The following is a 17,399-nucleotide window of genomic DNA, read 5'->3' as shown; positions in this document are numbered from 1 at the left end:
GCCATTTCCAATCGTAACTAAAACTCAGTTAACGACGGTCTGTCTCTGAAGATATTTATGACATAAATTATTTGGGATAAATAAGTTAAAACTTCTCTATTAATAAGTAAACAAGAAATATGCCAAATATCTTAATGTAATATGACCAGTCTTAGCATAAACCAAGTTTACCCTGAGCATCATATTTTCTACTGGATCAAACAGATAGTCGTCAAAAAAGTACACCAGGGGGGCTTCCCTCCTGGTGGCGCAGTGGTTGAGAGTCTGCCTGCCAATGCAAGGGATGCAGGTTCGTGCCCCGGTCCGGGAGGATCCCACATGCCGCGGAGCGGCTGGGCCCGTGAGCCATGGCCGCTGAGCCTGTGCGTCCGGAGCCTGTGCTCCATAACAGGAGAGGCCACAGCAGTGAGAGGCCCGCGTACCGCAAAAAAAAAAAAAAAAAAAAAAAAAAAAAATACACCAGGGCTTCCCTGGTGGCACAGTGGTTGAGAGTCATGCACGGGACGTGGGTTCGTGCCTCTGGTGACCTACTTCTAGACTTCCTCTCCTATGAAATATCAAGTTTCCTTATTATTTAAATTGGTTTTATATCTGTACCCTAAAACATCCTAATTTACACATTTTGTTTTATCGGTCCACTACTACATAAGAATATCATCCATGTTCATGTAAATGTTAGCCAAAAAAACCGTATCCTACTTTAAACAAACTGATATGTATATGAGACTCATTAGATAAATAGGTTTCATTGACAGTTAAATAAGAATATTCCAATAACTTATTTTAATAATTTCTGGACATTTTGCCCTTCAATATTTATCAATACAGTAGAAAACTAACAAAAAAAATTTAGAAACATCAAACTCTCAATTTGACATAAAATTTTAGTTATACAGTAGCATCACTTTTTAGAGCACAAAAAGTGTAACTTGTTAGACCCTAAAATGTTAGTTATATTCATAAATTTAAGTCACAATCAAAAAAGAACAGTTGTTAATGCTTTTTACATAGTTGAATTTAGCTTTTTAAAAAATCTTTTGAATTTGGTGCCAATGAGCCACTTTAATGGAATACGTGGGTAGAATGGATTGATTGCAACCTACAGAGAAGCCAAAGTGCTTATTTTAACCATTTATTATATTTCCAACTTCATCATGCTGGATAAATGGTTAAAATACAAATGAAGATGTTTCTGATGAGTAGCGATTTAACAATAACAACAGCAAAAAAGCAAGAAGGTAATAAAAGAAGGGCAGAAGTAAAAGATACCAACTGAAATGACCAGTTCCTGAAAAATGGAAAAAAGGCAGAGGGCCGAAGTAAGGAGTAAACCGCGCAGAAGTCTGCATGGAAAGTCCGAATCCCTCTCACACACGCACAGATCGGGTGTTCCATAAGGTAGGTCCATGCTTTCATCAAGATCACATTAGCATGCATTTAAAATTACAGAGAAACCATGTTTGCCAAAGGAATTTAGCCTGTTTTACAAACACATCAGGTCAGCACTACTTCACACACCTTAGCTGATGTTATGGTAGGTACTGTGAAGATTTATTCATATCAAATATACTATAAGAACAGATTTAAATTGGAGCTAAAAATAATAATAATAACGTATCCATTGGAGTCTTCAAAGAGAACTTACTTGGGCCTGGAAAGAACGTAAACAGACCAATGTTAATACACATAGGACAACAAAAGATTACCTTTTTAATCGGAGAAAGCTCACATACAACCCAGGATCAGTTCCCGCCTGGGGAAAAACCTGACCACAGCTGCAACTCACATGGGCCTAAGTGCAGCAGGCAGGGCTGGCGGAGCCAGGAAGGTGTCTGACTTCCTACCTAAAATTAGCCAGGCCCACTTCACCACAGCTGGGTTAGGTTCCCCTATTTTAAGGTGTGCAGCTCCAAATTGCTTAGGAGCATATAACTGCTGGCCGGTTTCAGGAGCTAAGAGTGTCGAGAGACTTTCCACCAAGCCTTGAGAGTGGACAACTAGTCTGGACAAAAATTCCACACTGAATCATCAAGCTGTCTGAGGTCTAAGTACCCTGGCAGTGAAATCATACACTGGAGATATCCATGAAAGCATATCGCCCGAGGGCACAATACGAAGGAAATGAGCAAGAAGAGACGTCCCTTACTCTTTTCCACCACCCAACACACACACACACACACACACACACACACACACGCAGAATAAAAGTAAGGGGGAAACTGACAAAAATTCATGATCCTAAAGTGTTCTTGTCCTTTCAGGAAATTATATAGAACTGACGGCTGAAACCCTTCCAAGTAATGTCCCGTGATTGTTTTTTGTTTTTTTATTTTTTTAAATTAACCATTTTAAAGTGTGCAATTCAATGGCATTTAGTACATTCACGGTATGGTACAATCCCAGCCACCTTTATCTAATTCTGAGACATTTCCATCACTCCAAAATAAAACCTCCTACCCATTTAAACGTTTCTTCACATCTCCTTCTCCCCTCAGTCCCTGGCAACCTATTTACCTATTTTGGATATTGCATATAAATGGAATCATAACAATATGTGACCTTTTATATCTGGCTTCTTTCACTTAGCATAAATGTTTTCAAGGTTCATCCACATTGTGGCACGTATCAGCACTTCATTCCTTTTTATGGCTGAATAATATTCCGTTGCATGTATAAACCACAATTTGTTTATCTGTTCATCCACTGATGGGCCTTTGTGCTGTTTCCACCTTTTGGCTATTGTCAGTAGCACTGCTGTAGACATGCGTGTACATATATTTGTCTGAATACCTGTTTTCAGTTCTTTGGGGTACATACCTAGGAGTTGAATTGCTAGATCATATGGAAATTCTATTTTTAACTTTTTGAGGAACCATCAAACTGTTTTTCACGAGCCTGAACCATTTTACACTCCTGCCAATGTCCCATGACTGTTTACCTCCCCCTGAAAGTCCTAGGCTCCCGGAGTGAACCCCATGGAGCGGGTACTCAGTTCACATTCTGCATTTGGGAAACATTAGAAGGGAACTGGTGCGGCTCCCATTTGTACAGGCGAGAAATTTCTTGCTAGCATTTAAAAAAGGAGCTGAATTTTAAAAAAAAAATGAAAAATGAAAAGGAATGCCCTTCCACCAAAACTAACAATAACTTCATCAACCAACGGTAAAGTTAAGTTGTAAGTTACATGGCCTTCACATACACCTGAAATTTAAGCTGCACAGATAACATTCTGGATTGCTACCACCTCGTGGCAAAGACTTAGCATCTATTTTATTACCAGAACTTGAGACACGACACAGAATACACATTTAATTCAGTACGATCCTGATGCCACCACGTTCTGGTTGTCTACAACAATAGCGCTTGTTTTGAATTAGCAAACACACATACCTTCATCTTCTGAGGCATGACATTTCACTCTCAATACCAAGTCAAAGTTTCTTTCTGGATTTTCCCTAAAAGAAAAAGAACTTTGTTATTTTTATCTCCTATAACAAAGTTTATATTTTCTTAACTCTAAAAATTAATCTCGTTCTTGTCTCAGTATGTTCCATATAACTACATGACCACAGCGTAGAAGAAGTAAAGTGTTTTCCTAGTTCAGCAACTTAAGAACCCTGAGGCTTAGGAGTCTGGAGTCTTGGGGCAAAACATTTAACCTCTGAGCCTGTTTTCTTACCTATAAAGTACCCTGTTCGCTTCAAAGAATAATAATGGTGAGGATTACAAATCAAATAATACAAGTGGAAGTACTTTATAAAGTATTAAGTGCTGTATAAATATAAAGCATTGCCTTTATCTTACTGAATCAAAACCGGAAAGCCAGCACATTCCTAAGTGTCTCTACCTTTCCCTGCCAGCAGAGTTTGACAGCAGGCTCTCCAGCTTTCTTCAAAGGACTTGCAATACAGGTGTAAATGAACACCTGGTTCCACCTGCCATGTTCTAGAGCACCATGAGTCATTCATAATGTTCCTTAAATGCAATACTTCGCATATACTTTTCTTGAGATATAATAATTACAGCACATAAGCATGTTTAAAGTTGCAAACTATACATAGCCTCCAAGGCCAACCAAAAAAAGCCTTGTTTTACGTCAGTTATCTTTGGGGAAATTGGACATCTGCCTCAATACTTGGATTTTACCACTAAGAACAGTGAGGCTTTGCTTCATTCAAAAGTTATCCGCATCTTCACTAACTGCTCATATATTCAACATAGTCTCTACTTTATTTCAAAAAGCAAATTGAAACCTACTGAGACATCTGTTTTAAAAACATAGTTCTGGGTTTTTTTTTAAACTTAGTTCTGTTTTAATCTCTTTCTGCCAGAAGATAAAAGGTCAAAGTCTGATACCACAAAGTCCACGTGATCAAAGTGTTAATATATTTCAGTTATTCCTGCCAAGGAGAACTTAGTGTCTTTGTGTGCATTGGCTGTTTGTAATATGCACTTCCTTCAAGAAACTAATGGCAGCTTTGGCTTCTAAATAAACATTTGATTTTTTAAAAATTTATTACAAGAATCTAGAAACATAGGAAGCGACAACCCACATAAATTTATTTGCAAATAGAAGTTTCCTCAGCCCTCCCACGATTCACTTGCTTCAATGGGAATAATCAACCTGGACCCTCAGTCAGGTGACCCTCCCTCCTAAGCCGGTTCAGGTCAAAAGGTCCACTTTTCACGTCAGGAACCTAGCAACCCACCCCCCGCAAGATATCAAACACTGAAGAAAACAATTCTAAATCACACAATTTTCCTATTTTCGTAATAGTCTTTAGGATCTCTCAAGTGTAAATAGTAAATATCGATTCTATTATACTGGGAAATTTTAAAGGCCTTTCACGCTAAAAGAAAAATACACAATATTCACGATTTTAAACTCGGAGGAAGGGAGGGTTAAGGGGGGCGGGGGAAGAGAAGAAAAATGTAATTCTTTGCAAACTAAGTTTCTGTAGCAAAATATAAAACTCATGCCTCTAAGGTACCCAAAAGAAAATCACCACACTTAACACAAATAGCTTTCTGCCTAATTCGTCTCCTAAAGAAAAGCCTCCCCTGGTGGGTACCGGAGCCAACACATCAAAACACCACCACCGCCCACCCAGCCTCCGAGACCCTCTGGCAGGGACCAGCGGCCGTATCACCGCACACGGGGGCCCCTTTCAGAAGGTCCTAAGACGAGGCGTAAAAAGAAGGACCTGGGACCGCGCCGGGAAGACACCTCACACCCGCACCGCGCGGCCCGGCGCGGCGCGGGCGCCCGGCTGTCACGTCCGACCCGCGGCCCAGGACCCGCAGCGGCCGCGCCGGCGCCCAGGCCTCCGCGCCGGGCCGCGCGCCCCCGCCGCCCGCAGGCTCCGCGGCCTAGGCCGTCCGGGGACCCGGGGGTCCTGCGGCCCGGGGTCGGGGGACCGAGGAGGAGCCGCTGCCCGCCGCCCGCACTCACTTGGTCCTGCAGTCCATGGCTGCATGTCGCGGGGGCCGCCCCGCCCCGCCGGCCGCCGCGGGAACGGCCGCTCAGAGCCCGGCGGCCGCGGCCCGGCGGTGGAGCTGCGCCCGCCCCGCCCCCACTTCCGAGTGACCGCGCGGCCGCCGCCCCCGCCACCCCCTCGCGCCGGCCTCCCGCTGCCTGCACCTTCCGCAAACCAGGAAGTCGGCGGGCGGGGCCGCAGCCAGACCGCCTCACCTGGGCCGCACGGCCCGCCGGACCCCGCGGGGGGGCGGGGGGCCGGGCCGTGGGCGGGCGTCTGGGGGCCCCCCTAGGGGCCCTGCCCGGTGGCCCGCGGGCCGCTGTTAGGCCAGACCGCAAGTGCCCCGCGTCCTGAGCGCCGGACCGGCCGGCTGCCTCCCCGGGGCAGGCCCAGGCTCGGGGCGTCAGGGCTGCAGCCCGCGGAAAGCTAAGAACCTGACGAAGCACCTGGACTCGCCCTGTGCTCCACCCCGCGTGCGCCCGGAGCACCAATTGCCCGTGTTTGCTCGACCCTGCGTAGGCTGGTGCGTTTCATTGCTGTCAGGCTGCAAACCCGGACGGAGCTCCAGGTGCCGCTCAGCTCCAGCTGGGCCTGGTTACCTCCGAATCCAGAGCCGCCCCCTCTGGAGTCGGGAAGGTTAGGACCTGCACCTGCTCAAGAGCCCTGCCAAGCAGCCAAATAACAGTGCTCCACTTGCTTGCACATCGGGGACACAGACCTCCCCCACCACAGGCCGCCTCACGGCCAAGCACTCACCTGGGGACACGCCCACGAAGGGACAGGCCTCGTGAAAGGGCAGCCAGGGAGTTTAGGGCTGGACGGCGGCCCGAGGGCAGAGGGGCTTGTACAAAGAGCTGCAGTGTTCAGAGCCCTGGGGTACGTGGGAGCAGCTGGTATGCACCGTCCCAGCACTTGCGGTCACTCTACGTGACAGACACTTTCACCAGCATCTCATAGATGAAGAAGCGGGCCAAACCAACCCCGGGATGATGGCCAAGCTGGATTTCAGACCAGGTCTACCCTATACCGCCTCTCTCCCTGGGGTGAGAACAGAGCTAGAAGTAGTCTTAGGATGGACGTGGGAAAGGCCGTCCAGGGCTGGGCTGTTAACGCAGAGACCTTCCCAAGAAGGCTTCTCCCACACGTTACCACCCTTGACACATGGCTTCAGTGTTTTTCATCCAAATAGGGGCTGCTTCAGACTTTATTCATGTAAAAGGTAAGAGGATGAGAGGAAACCAAATGTGGTATGTATAGAGTGTGAGTCATGAGACATACAAGTTAAACAGGAAGTCTTGGGAATTAAATAAAGAATTTAGAATCAAGAACCTAAAATTAAACTCAGTTATACCGATCTCAAGCGTTCTTACCAAAGATAGGCTGTTACTTGGTCAACAGAACAAGATATATTGCATAGTCAGACCCGATAGTTTAAAATGAGGACAGGACATAATGGGGAAACAAAAAAGTTATATTTTAGCATAATGTGTTGTCATAGCTTGACTTGGGGTGAGACACTCAGTTTCTTGGTTCCTACACTTGTAAAATGGGAATTACTACTTGTGTATCACATGAATGATATGATGTTCAAATTTAAAAGTGCTACTAATTGTGTGCTCTATTGAGAAACCATTCTGTGGATTTCAGTTTCACAATGAGGCAACATACACCACATAATTTTTTTCCCAAATAAAACTCTTTTCTACATAAGAAGTTACCATAGTCCAAAGCCTTGGAAAAAAATCTGTAAACTCAAAAACCACTTCTGCTCCAAGTGTCACTAAATTTCTCAGACTTCTACTTTCATTATATTTAATTCTTCTCCAAAGAAAGGAACCCTACCTGGGGTGCCTGCATCAGGAGTTTTTAATTTGTGGTGAGGAACTATTAATACAACTGTTTTCTCCAACCATTTGTTGAGATTCAAGTGACAGTCATACCCCTGCACAATATAATTTTTTTAAATTTACTTTAAGTATATGAAGAGGAAATACTACATATGCACACACAAATCTTTTTAAACTGGCTTTTAGGCTGACCATGATGAAGAGGTTTATTCATCTATTCAGATATTACTGAGGTAAAAGGGATAGAAACACAGATGGACACAATTTGCATGATTTGTTTAAAATTACTGAAAAAAGAGAATTTTGTATACAATTATCTTGGTGAGATGTTTATTGAAACCCATGGTAAAAGTTTAGCAGTTTTAGAACTTCTGACATGAGTGGAGAGTAGAGAACTCTACAAAGGGCAAGTCTTCAAATTGGTATTAGATCTTCCTAAGATCATATTTCAGCAGTAATATTTCCTACTTGACTATTGATGTTAACGTATTTCAGGACTATAGTCATCAAAGGACATAGTCTGCATGTGGTCAAAGAACATAGTTTATAAGCTAATAATCTTAAAATGTTTTGAGCTTATTTTAGTTTTCTGTGTGTGTTTGTAAAGAATATACATAAAAATATGTCCTTGGGAATTCCCTGGTGGTCCAGTGGTTAGGACCCAGCACTTTCACTGCTGTGGGCCCAGGTTCAATCTCTGGTCGATGGAACTAAGATCCCACAAGCCGCGCGATGCGAAACAGCCAAAATATAACTAAATAAAAATATGTCCTTGATCAAATATTATGATTGTGTTGTTGACATCTCCTCTTACTGGATTTGCATCCGCCTGACACAATTCAATTAATGGACGAGATGACTTGAAATCTCCTAATGTGATGGTGGATTTGTCTATCTCAATTTGAAGTTCTTTCAATTTTTGCTTTATATAGTTCGGGGCTGTGTTGTAATATGCAAGCCAGTTTATAATTATTATATATCTGCCTGGTAAACTTATCATTATGTTGTGACTTTCTTAAATTCTAGCAATGCTTTTGCCTTAGTATCTAAACAGCTTTCTTCTGATTAGTGTTTACCTAGTATTAGTAACTCTCTTTTCATCCTGTTACATCAAAGCCTTCTAAATCATTATGTGTAGATTTAGCTAACAAATGTTACTTTTGGCTTTCAGCCTAGTCTGATAATCACTGACTCTTAGATTGGGCTTTTAGACCATTGCATGTATTATAATTGCTGACATATTTGAATTTATTTCTGCCATCTAATGTTGTACTTTCCATTTGTCTTCTCCGGATCTGTGGTTTTTTTCTCTCACCTTTCCTTCTTTAGGATTGATTTAGATTTTTTTTTTTAATGCTTCCACTTCTCCCCTATTCTAGTTGTAAGTTATGTACTCTGTTCCTATTCATCTAGTGATTATCCTGGAAATTTTAACAGGCAAATTTATCTGATTAAGTCCAAAGTTTATCACTACATGAACCTTCTCCCGGACAACACAAGGACCTTTAAAATACCCTCCAAAACTACAATATATTATTTATGTTGTATTATACTCTTGTTTTATATCAATGTTTGTTTAGATTTACCCAGACATCTACCACCTAGTTTGCTCTTCTTTCTTATTTCCATCTTAGATGTCCCATCTATGATTGCCTTCCTTCTGCCTAAAATACATGCCATAGGTGCTGACTGATTCTCTCACTTTTTGTTTGGGTGAGGAATGTATGTATTTCACCCTCACTCTTGAAAAATATCTTCACTGATAAAGAATTCTAAATTGACATTTCTTTCTGTACATTTGCAATACCATTACACTGTCTTCTAGCATCTCTAGTTATAATGTGAATTTTGAAAGTAATCTTGAAGTGTAATCTGTCTTCTCTCTCTGCTTTTAAGATTTTTTGTTTGTCTTTAGACTTCTAGTTTCGCTATGAAGCATTGAGATGCAGATTTTTTTTTAATCCATCCTTCTTGATTTCTTTGCATTTCTTGACCCTGGACTGGTGATTTTCGTCAGTTCTGGGAAATTCTGAACCCCATCCTTTCTCCTCTTTCCTTCTGGGACTCTGATTATACACATGTTCTCTTTTTACCCTCCATTTCTCTTAACATCTCTTTCATAATTTCTTTTTCTTTATCATTCTAGGCAGAATTCTGGATAATTTCACAAATATCTTTTTTTAAATAGATCTTTATTGGAGTATAAGTGCTTCACAATACTGTGTTAGTTGCTGTTGTACAACAAAGTGAATCAGCCCTATGAGTATACGTGTCCCCATACCCCCTCCCTCTATCTCACCCCTCATATGGTATCTTCCTTTTCATTAATTCTTTCCCTGGCTTTGTCTCATCTTCTGTTAAAGCCAAACATTTAGTTTTCAATTTATATTACTTTTATTTCTAAAGCTCTTTTTGGTTATTTTTAAATCTGCTTTCTCAACTTGTGTTTTAAGCCTCTCTTTAATTTCTTAAAATATATTTAACATACCTATTTTAAATTCTGTTTATGATAATTCCAATCTCTGAAGCCTTTGTGGGTCTGATTCTACTATCTGATTTTTTTCTGCTGGCTCTAACTTATGGTCCCTTCTTTTCTTCCACGTGTGGTGATTTCCTTTTGTTACCTGATCCTTGGAGCTTCATATGTGGAAATTTAGTGAGATCTGAAAGGAAGCTGAGTTCTCTGGAGAGGATATTCATTTATTGCCGGTAGAAGTCTAAGGAGCACTACCAGTTCAGAACCCTCTGATACTAAATTCTCAGCTTGAAACTTTTCAGACCACCCAGGTGAGATGTGACTTGTAGTTATGAATCCTCCAGGAGGATTAACTCTGCTCCAATGTTTGAGACAATCAGTTTCCCTTGAATCCCTTTGGCATGCCCGGTTCTGAGGGGTATCCTATTGGACTTCCCACATTAGGAAGGGCCTTAAGCCCCAAATGGCCACGATAACAGAGACTCCAGTTCATCCAGTTTAACAAACCCCCTCTCGATGGAAGATGGCTGTGGTGGCCACTTCACTTGCTCTTCACCCCCACCAAGCACTCCTTGCTTCTCTGACTGCCCTTAAGTGCCTTTAATAATTTTCAAAATATTTAATTCTGAAGTTTTAACTACTTTCAGCATACGTTTTAACTAGACATCATAATTGACTGGCTTTAAATACACTATCCACCTAATAATGTCTACCTTCCTCAAGCCATACCCAAATAGTCCCTGACTTATATACATCCTTACATATTAATGGTGTGGGGAAATCTAAGTTCAGGGCCTTTAGTGAGACAACTGTCCTGCTTCACAACATACTGTGATAACCATAAAGGTAACCCCTGGCCCCCCAGACTCGATCCATTCACACAATGGAAATATGCCTTAGACAGAAATGAAGAGATACTGATACCTGGAGTATCGACAGCTCCTTCCCCTTTGGAGTATGGAAAAAGAAACAATATTGTCAACTCTAGAATGGTATTTCTTAAGTAATACCTTTAATAATGCTTCAAGTTTGGAACAGCATAGCTAGACTCATCTGGGCCATGAGCTTCACCAATTTATATAAGGTTTTAAGTTCCAAACAATTAACTTAGACATGAGCTTTTAGACACAACCCTCTCATGAGTTAACACTCAGCATGGATCCAAGTCAGGCATTCCCTAAAATCTAATGCTACACTGCCTCCTATTATTATTCCCTGGTGAAATTTATTAATAATATCATCACCTCATTTACTAAGGAAGAAAAATCCTTTATATAAAGTATTTAACTAGTCAAATTTCTTGAAGTCTTTAGAAAAACATCTTGAAAATATTTTAGTAGGACCTGCCTTCTAATACCAACTGAGATAGTGTTGTTAAAAAGAACATTCTCTAAGTATATTATTCTTTTTATGCTTAGCAGCAATATCATGAATTTGAATCTAAAGGTAAAATTCTCCTTTCAAATGACATATGAAGTACTTTTAAAATAGAGAGACCTGGTGGTCCAGTGGTTAAGAATACATCTTGCAATGCAGGGGATGCCGGTTTGATCCCTGGTTGGGGAACTAAGATCCCACATGCTGCCGACCATTACTAAGCCCGCTCCCCACAGCTAGAGAAAAGCTCACATACCCCAATGAAGAGCCCGCAGGCAGCAACTAAGACCCAACGCAGCCAATAAATAAATAATTTTTTTTTAATACAGATAAGGTAGATGAGAAGACTTTGGAGCAATATGTGTCCTGAACATATTATTCCTTGAGTTGTCTTCACACCTCATAGCCTATATTAGCATTCTATATTAATTTGAAAGCCAACTTCAGAAGTTGTCTTCCAGCTTGGAGACAAAGGGTTCAGATCATTCTTAACATCTTTATTACCAAATCTGAACATATCCAAATATTTATAAAATTCAAATAGGAAATGATGATATTTGTTTCTTTTGCTGTTAAACTTTTAGCTAAAAAGACAGTAGAATTCTCTAAAATAATGCAGCAAAAAGAGATTCTCCTTCCCCCCTGTTTCAGGTGATTTGCCCAAAATTATAAAATCAGATTCTCTTACCTCTGACCACCTTCAGCTAGTTCACTTTTACCTTTGTTCCTCATTTTTCCAGACACTGGAAAATTTAAAACAGTCCTTCGAGTTAAGATGAAAGAATATTCGGAGCAGAGTATCAGCAACCGACTGTAAGCAAAGACAAGTTTTCTTCGTAAGTCCTGGGAGCCGCGCTGGATTGCAAGAAGCAGGGCGGAGTGTGTGTAACCCTGTGGCGCTGCGTGGGAAAGACTCTCCCAACCCCACCCACCAGATACTCCACACAAATAAAGACATCCGCATTGTATGGCAACTCTGCTCACACCCATCTAATACTCTCCGGAGCCTAGTAATCATATCCGATGAGCAATGATGTTAGAATTCACTTGAAGGTATCGTAAGAGCATCTAATGCAATGTTACTAGTTCAACACAGTCAGTAACCCCTATAAGCAGCCCTCATCCTGATACAAACAAAGAAATGATCCCCAGCCGATTCCTTACAGCAAGTTCTACTTTCCTAAGATACAATAACTAGGCAAACATTACACGCACTTATGTCTGAGCAATTCTAGGGAGAGAAAGGAAAATGCTGTGTGCCCGCAAACAGAACTCAGTTAAATACCACAGCAGAATAGCCTTGAGGAGATAAACAGAGATTCAAAACTCCAAAATGTCTGACTACTTCCCCCTTTCTTACTGGTGCAAATAAGAAGATGATAAAAATAAACAAGGAGGGCTTCCCTGGTGGCGCAGTGGTTGAGAGTCCGCTTGCCGATGCAGGGGACGCGGGTTCGTGCCCCGGTCCAGGAAGATCCCACATGCCGCGGAGCGGCTGGGCCTGTGAGCCATGGCCGCTGAGCCTGCGCGTCCGGAGCCTGTGCTCCGCAGCGGGAGAGGCCACAACAGTGGGAGGCCCGCGTACCGCAAAAAAAATAAAAATAAACGGACTGAGAGGTCTCCTGGCTGTCATCTTATCTCTCTGCTGTTTTTTCTGATGTCACAGATCCAAGACATAGGCAAGTATCTGGCAAGACATCCGTGGCCGGTAATCTTCCCCGGGAAGGGAAGCCGACTGGCAGCTCCATGAAACTCATCAAGGTCTTCTTAGCTTGGTGGGAATTCGCTTGACTTGTAAAGAGGACTCAGCCGTACCTGCCTTTCTTCTTTCACCGTGCACAATTCCAGTAGCCTTTTCCTGTCTTCTTGAGGCTGCCAATCAGGATGGCTGAGCAAAGCAGGAATGCAGGGGGGCTCAGGACCGGTGACTCAGTCACCCCGTCTGCTGCCCCTGCACCTGTGTGGACTGACTGCTCTGTCTGTTGCCACACAGCCACCCCCTGGACTTCCCTTCACCTCCCTCTGCGTTGGATTGTAGATCAGGAACATAGGACATTACCCTACGTACTGTGCATGGTAATTACACTGTGTTCTCACCGCGGTTACTTAAGAAAATTACCAAACAGGTGCTAGTAATTCCTATTCCATGATGACATAAGGCCATTGATCCCCACGTGACCCATTTATTTCCCTCTCTGATTTTTAACACAAGCATGTTGCCCTTCCCCTTTAAATAAGCAGGTATGAACTCTTAAGTGATGCAGGCATGAATTCATGAGGAGAGGCCTACTATTAGAATTAGAAGGGAGGTTTTCAATCAAGTGGCCTATGATTGAGTTAACAAAAACTCACTCCAGCAAGCCCGCTGGAAAAACTACTTCCAATTTGTGAGAGAGAAAAAAAAAATCTTAACATTTGAGTCACTATATCATTTCATGCACAAAGACTTCGTGTACATACCAGAAAGACAAGCCTCTCCACATTTGCATCCTTTCTAGAGCTGTTGTGATTTTGCCAAGTGCTTTATGATGATATTTTATTAGCTGGGTCTCTCGATAGTCCTTGTGAGGTACAGATTAGTAAGTAAAACAGGTACTACTGTACATGATGAGGCAGGAAGCAAATGCTCCAGGGACATTTTATTCCAAGAAAGCCTGTGTGGAGGAATGCTCTTTCCCCTGTGTGCCAGAGGTACCAGGAAATAGAAGTCAGCCTGCAGAATACCACTGAGCCATTTTTAAAAGCCATTTTCTTTATAAAACACACATATTTCTTTCCTCTCTCTCTCTCTCTTTCTCACTCAGAAAAAGTGAGCAACACTCCAGCAGGTCTATATTTCAATTCAAAAGTATTATTATATGGCATCTCTCTCACGACATCTTTACATACCCAAATTACAAGCAGTATTAAATATTTTTGAGGTTATTCATTTCTTTAGAAGTCCTCCGTACAAGGTGTAGTATAAACAAAAGCACCTATATAAGAAACTAAAAGAGTTTGTTATAAGTTTGTTATATGGATCTAAAAGATGCTGAAAAACTTATTACCCCCTCATTTTATAGATAATGAAAGCTAAAGTTGAAACTTTCTTAATGTATTGGATAATTAGTCCACAGACGAACTGTGTCTTTAGGGAAAGTCTTGGTCCGGCAACTGGATTTCCTGGTTCTCAAAGATGAAAAAGCAAAACTAAGTATAATCCTCTATGAACATTCATAAAAATTCAAAATAGACCTTCTATTATGATTCTTGTTATTTTATATTATATTATTTGTTGTGTGAGTCTCCATTCAACACAAAGCTTTTAACCTATTACATTAAACTTCCATACTGGGAAACAATTATGCAGTAGGAATTTTTTTATGTGAGGTGGAGGCATAGAGAAAAAGAAGCCAATGAAGATACCCATCTCTCTAGTTGAGCTGCGTTATTACAAAAAATGGATGCTAGCAAGAGCTGCCTGGGTAGACTTGAACTGGCAGTTATCTCAGGATGGGCTCAGGCACACGCCCCCCCGAGCTAACGTTCAAATCCATCTGCTACTGAATACCCACTGGGCCTTATGCTTCGCCACACCGTCTCCTCTGGCTCCAGGCAGCGCTCTCCCCTGATGTGCGGTTGCCACGGTCCTGTCCAGCTCTAGCTCTCTTCCTTTAAATGAGCAAAGCCTGTATTTATTTTTTTTCCTTAATAAATTTATTTATTTTTGGCTGTGTCAGGTCTTCGTTGCTGCGTGCAGGCTTTCTCTAGTTGTGGTGAGCAGGAGCTACTCTGCGTTGTGGTGTGCGGGCTTCTCATTGCGGTGGCTTCTCTTGTTGTGGAGCACGGGCTCTAGGTGCATGGGCTCAGTAGTTGTGGCTCGTGGGCTCTAGAGCGCAGGCTCAGTAGTTGTGGCGCACGGGCTTAGTTGCTCCGTGGCATGTGGGATCTTCCTGGACTAGGGATCGAGCCCGTGTGCCCTGCATTGGCAGGCAGATTCTTAACCACCGCGCCACCAGGAAAATCCCAAGTCAAACTCTTAAGAAGGCAATTTCAATCACTTGCTGGGGTATAAGAAGGATTTGTTCTTTTGTTAGTCCTTTGTTTTTAACCTCTCTGTCCTGGAGAGGACAATCAGGTGACCAGGATTTCTCCATTTTGGCAAAAGTAGGTAATCGCTTTAGTAATGGATCTGTCATCCAAAGCCTCTTTCTGCACTTGATCATTATGTCCCCTTGGCTGTGCTGGTCAAATTTTCACCCATCCCTCACTTTATGGACTTCTGATGTAACCTACTAATTAGGCTGATCATGTGTCCCCTGTCTTTCCCTCGACTAAGCCAAAATTTTGCTCTGTGTCATTGAAGCCTGGGATTAAAATAATAAATGAATACAACCCTGAAGTCTACCCCTGTCAAGGTTCTACTTGGTCAGGATATTGGAGAAACAATACTTTTCCCCGCCTGTGTCCCTTCCATGTTGAATATCTAAGTGTTTCAGCTGAAGGGATAACGATTGAGGCACTACAACATGTCAAAAGGTGAAACACAATCCCTGCTTGACTGTGTCCTAGATAAAACCCTCAAAATCCCAAATGTGAACCATGACTGGCCCTCTGTGTGCCGCCTGAGGGTGTATCTTGCAGATTCAGTTACCAATCTTGGGCCTATGGTTGCCTTGACATCTGGCACATAGGTGGTATTTGTTGATTGGGATAAAAATGGGAACTTGAAACTAGATACAAGAAAATTCTCTCAAAGAAAGGCCAACCAGTTTCATTCCTGTGATCATTACTTTTCAATCTTAGTTTCTCAGTATACCCTTTTCTACAATATGGTTAATTTTCTGCATCGACAAGTTCAGCAGAGTAGAACTCTGATTAAATAAAATGAGAACAAATTTAAAAGTTGTTAAGCTCTGTACCTTATAAAAATCATAGGGCACCTCCCTGGTGGCACAGTGGTTGGGGGTCCACCTGCCAATGAAGGGGACATGAGTTCGAGCCCTGGTCTTGGAGGACCCCACATACCGTGGAGCAACTAAGCTCATGCACTACACCTACTGAGCCTGTGCTCTAGAGCCCGCAAGCCACGACTGCTGAGGCCCACGCACATGGAGCCCATGCTCCGCAACAAGGGGGGCCACCGCAACGAGGGGCCTGCGCACCACAACGAGAAGTGGCCCCCACTCGCCACAGCTGGAGAGAGCCCACGTGCAGCGACAAAGAACCAACACAGCCAAAAATAAAAATAAATAAAATAAATTGTTTAAAAAATCATAGGAACTATGCTTTTTTATTATTTTCCAAAAAGAAAGAGTATACTTGGACCTCAGTCTACCTATAGATTCACTGTATTAAAATATATATATTTTAATAGATCTTTATTGGAGTATAATTGCTTCACAACACTGTGTTAGTTTGTGTTGTATAACAAAGTGAATCAGCCATATGCATAGATATGTCCCCATATCCCCTCCCTCTTGAGCTTCTCTCCCACCCTCCCTATCCCACCCCTCCAGGTGGTCACAAAGCACCGAGTTGATCTCCCTGTGCTATGCAGCTGCTTCCCACTAGCTATCTATTTTACATATGGTAGTGTATATGTGTCCATGCCACTCTCACTTTGCCTAAGCTTCCCCCTCCCACCCCACGTCCTCAAGTCGATTCTCTATGTCTACAACTTTATTCCTGCCCTGCAACTAGGTTCATCAGTACCTTTTTTTTTTTTAGATTCCATATATATGCATTAGCATATAGTATTTGTTTTTCTCTTTCTGACTTACTTCACTCTGTATGACAGGCTCTAAGTCCATCCACCTCATGACAAATAACTCAATTTCATTTATTTTTATGGCTGAGTAATATTCCATTGTATATATATGCCACATCTTCTTTATCCATTCATCTGTCCATGGACACTTAGGTTGCTTCCATGTCCTGCCTATTGTAAATAGAGCTGCAATGAACATTGTGCTACATGACTCTTTTTGAATTATGGTTTTCTCAGGGTATATGCCCAGTAGTGGGATTGCTGGGTCGTATGGTAGTTCTATTTTTAGTTTTTTAAGGAACCTCCATACTGTTTTCCATAGTGGTTGTATCAGTTTACATTCCCACCAACAGTACAGGAGGGTTCCCTTTTCACCACACCCTTTCCAGCATTTAATGTTTCTAGATTTTTTGATAATGCCCATTCTGACTGGTGTGAGGTGATCCTTCATTGTAGTTCTGATTTGTGTTTCT

The 17,399-nt window shown here is 42.2% G+C and overlaps 1 protein-coding gene across 5 annotated transcripts in view; it reads right to left on the bottom strand.

Annotated features, from left to right (window-relative positions):
- DENND1B (DENN domain containing 1B) overlaps window positions 1-13,281 on the bottom strand; it is a 259,365-nt gene extending 246,084 nt beyond the window's left edge. For 2 of the 5 annotated variants that reach the window (XM_089906480.1, XM_089906469.1), the window contains exons 1-2: window positions 5,642-11,959; window positions 3,391-3,455 (exon numbers count right to left, since the gene is read on the bottom strand). In XM_089906480.1, coding sequence (XP_089762606.1) covers window positions 3,391-3,408 — 18 coding nt within the window. In that variant the 5' untranslated portion in view covers window positions 3,409-3,455; window positions 5,642-11,959. Of the gene's footprint in view, window positions 1-3,390; window positions 3,456-5,452; window positions 5,567-5,641 lie in introns of those variants that run through there. The other 3 variants (XM_089906457.1, XM_089906471.1, XM_089906458.1) reach the window with 3 other exon arrangements.
- Between the last annotated feature and the right edge of the window lie 4,118 nt (window positions 13,282-17,399).

The sequence above is a fragment of the Delphinapterus leucas genome, chromosome 1 (genome assembly GCF_059928025.1).
Source record: "Delphinapterus leucas isolate spDelLeu-1000000601 "Yukka" chromosome 1, BTC_Dleu_Yukka2, whole genome shotgun sequence".
In the NCBI taxonomy this organism is placed as follows: domain Eukaryota; kingdom Metazoa; phylum Chordata; class Mammalia; order Artiodactyla; family Monodontidae; genus Delphinapterus; species Delphinapterus leucas.
This window is presented reverse-complemented; position numbering and strand designations above follow the sequence as displayed.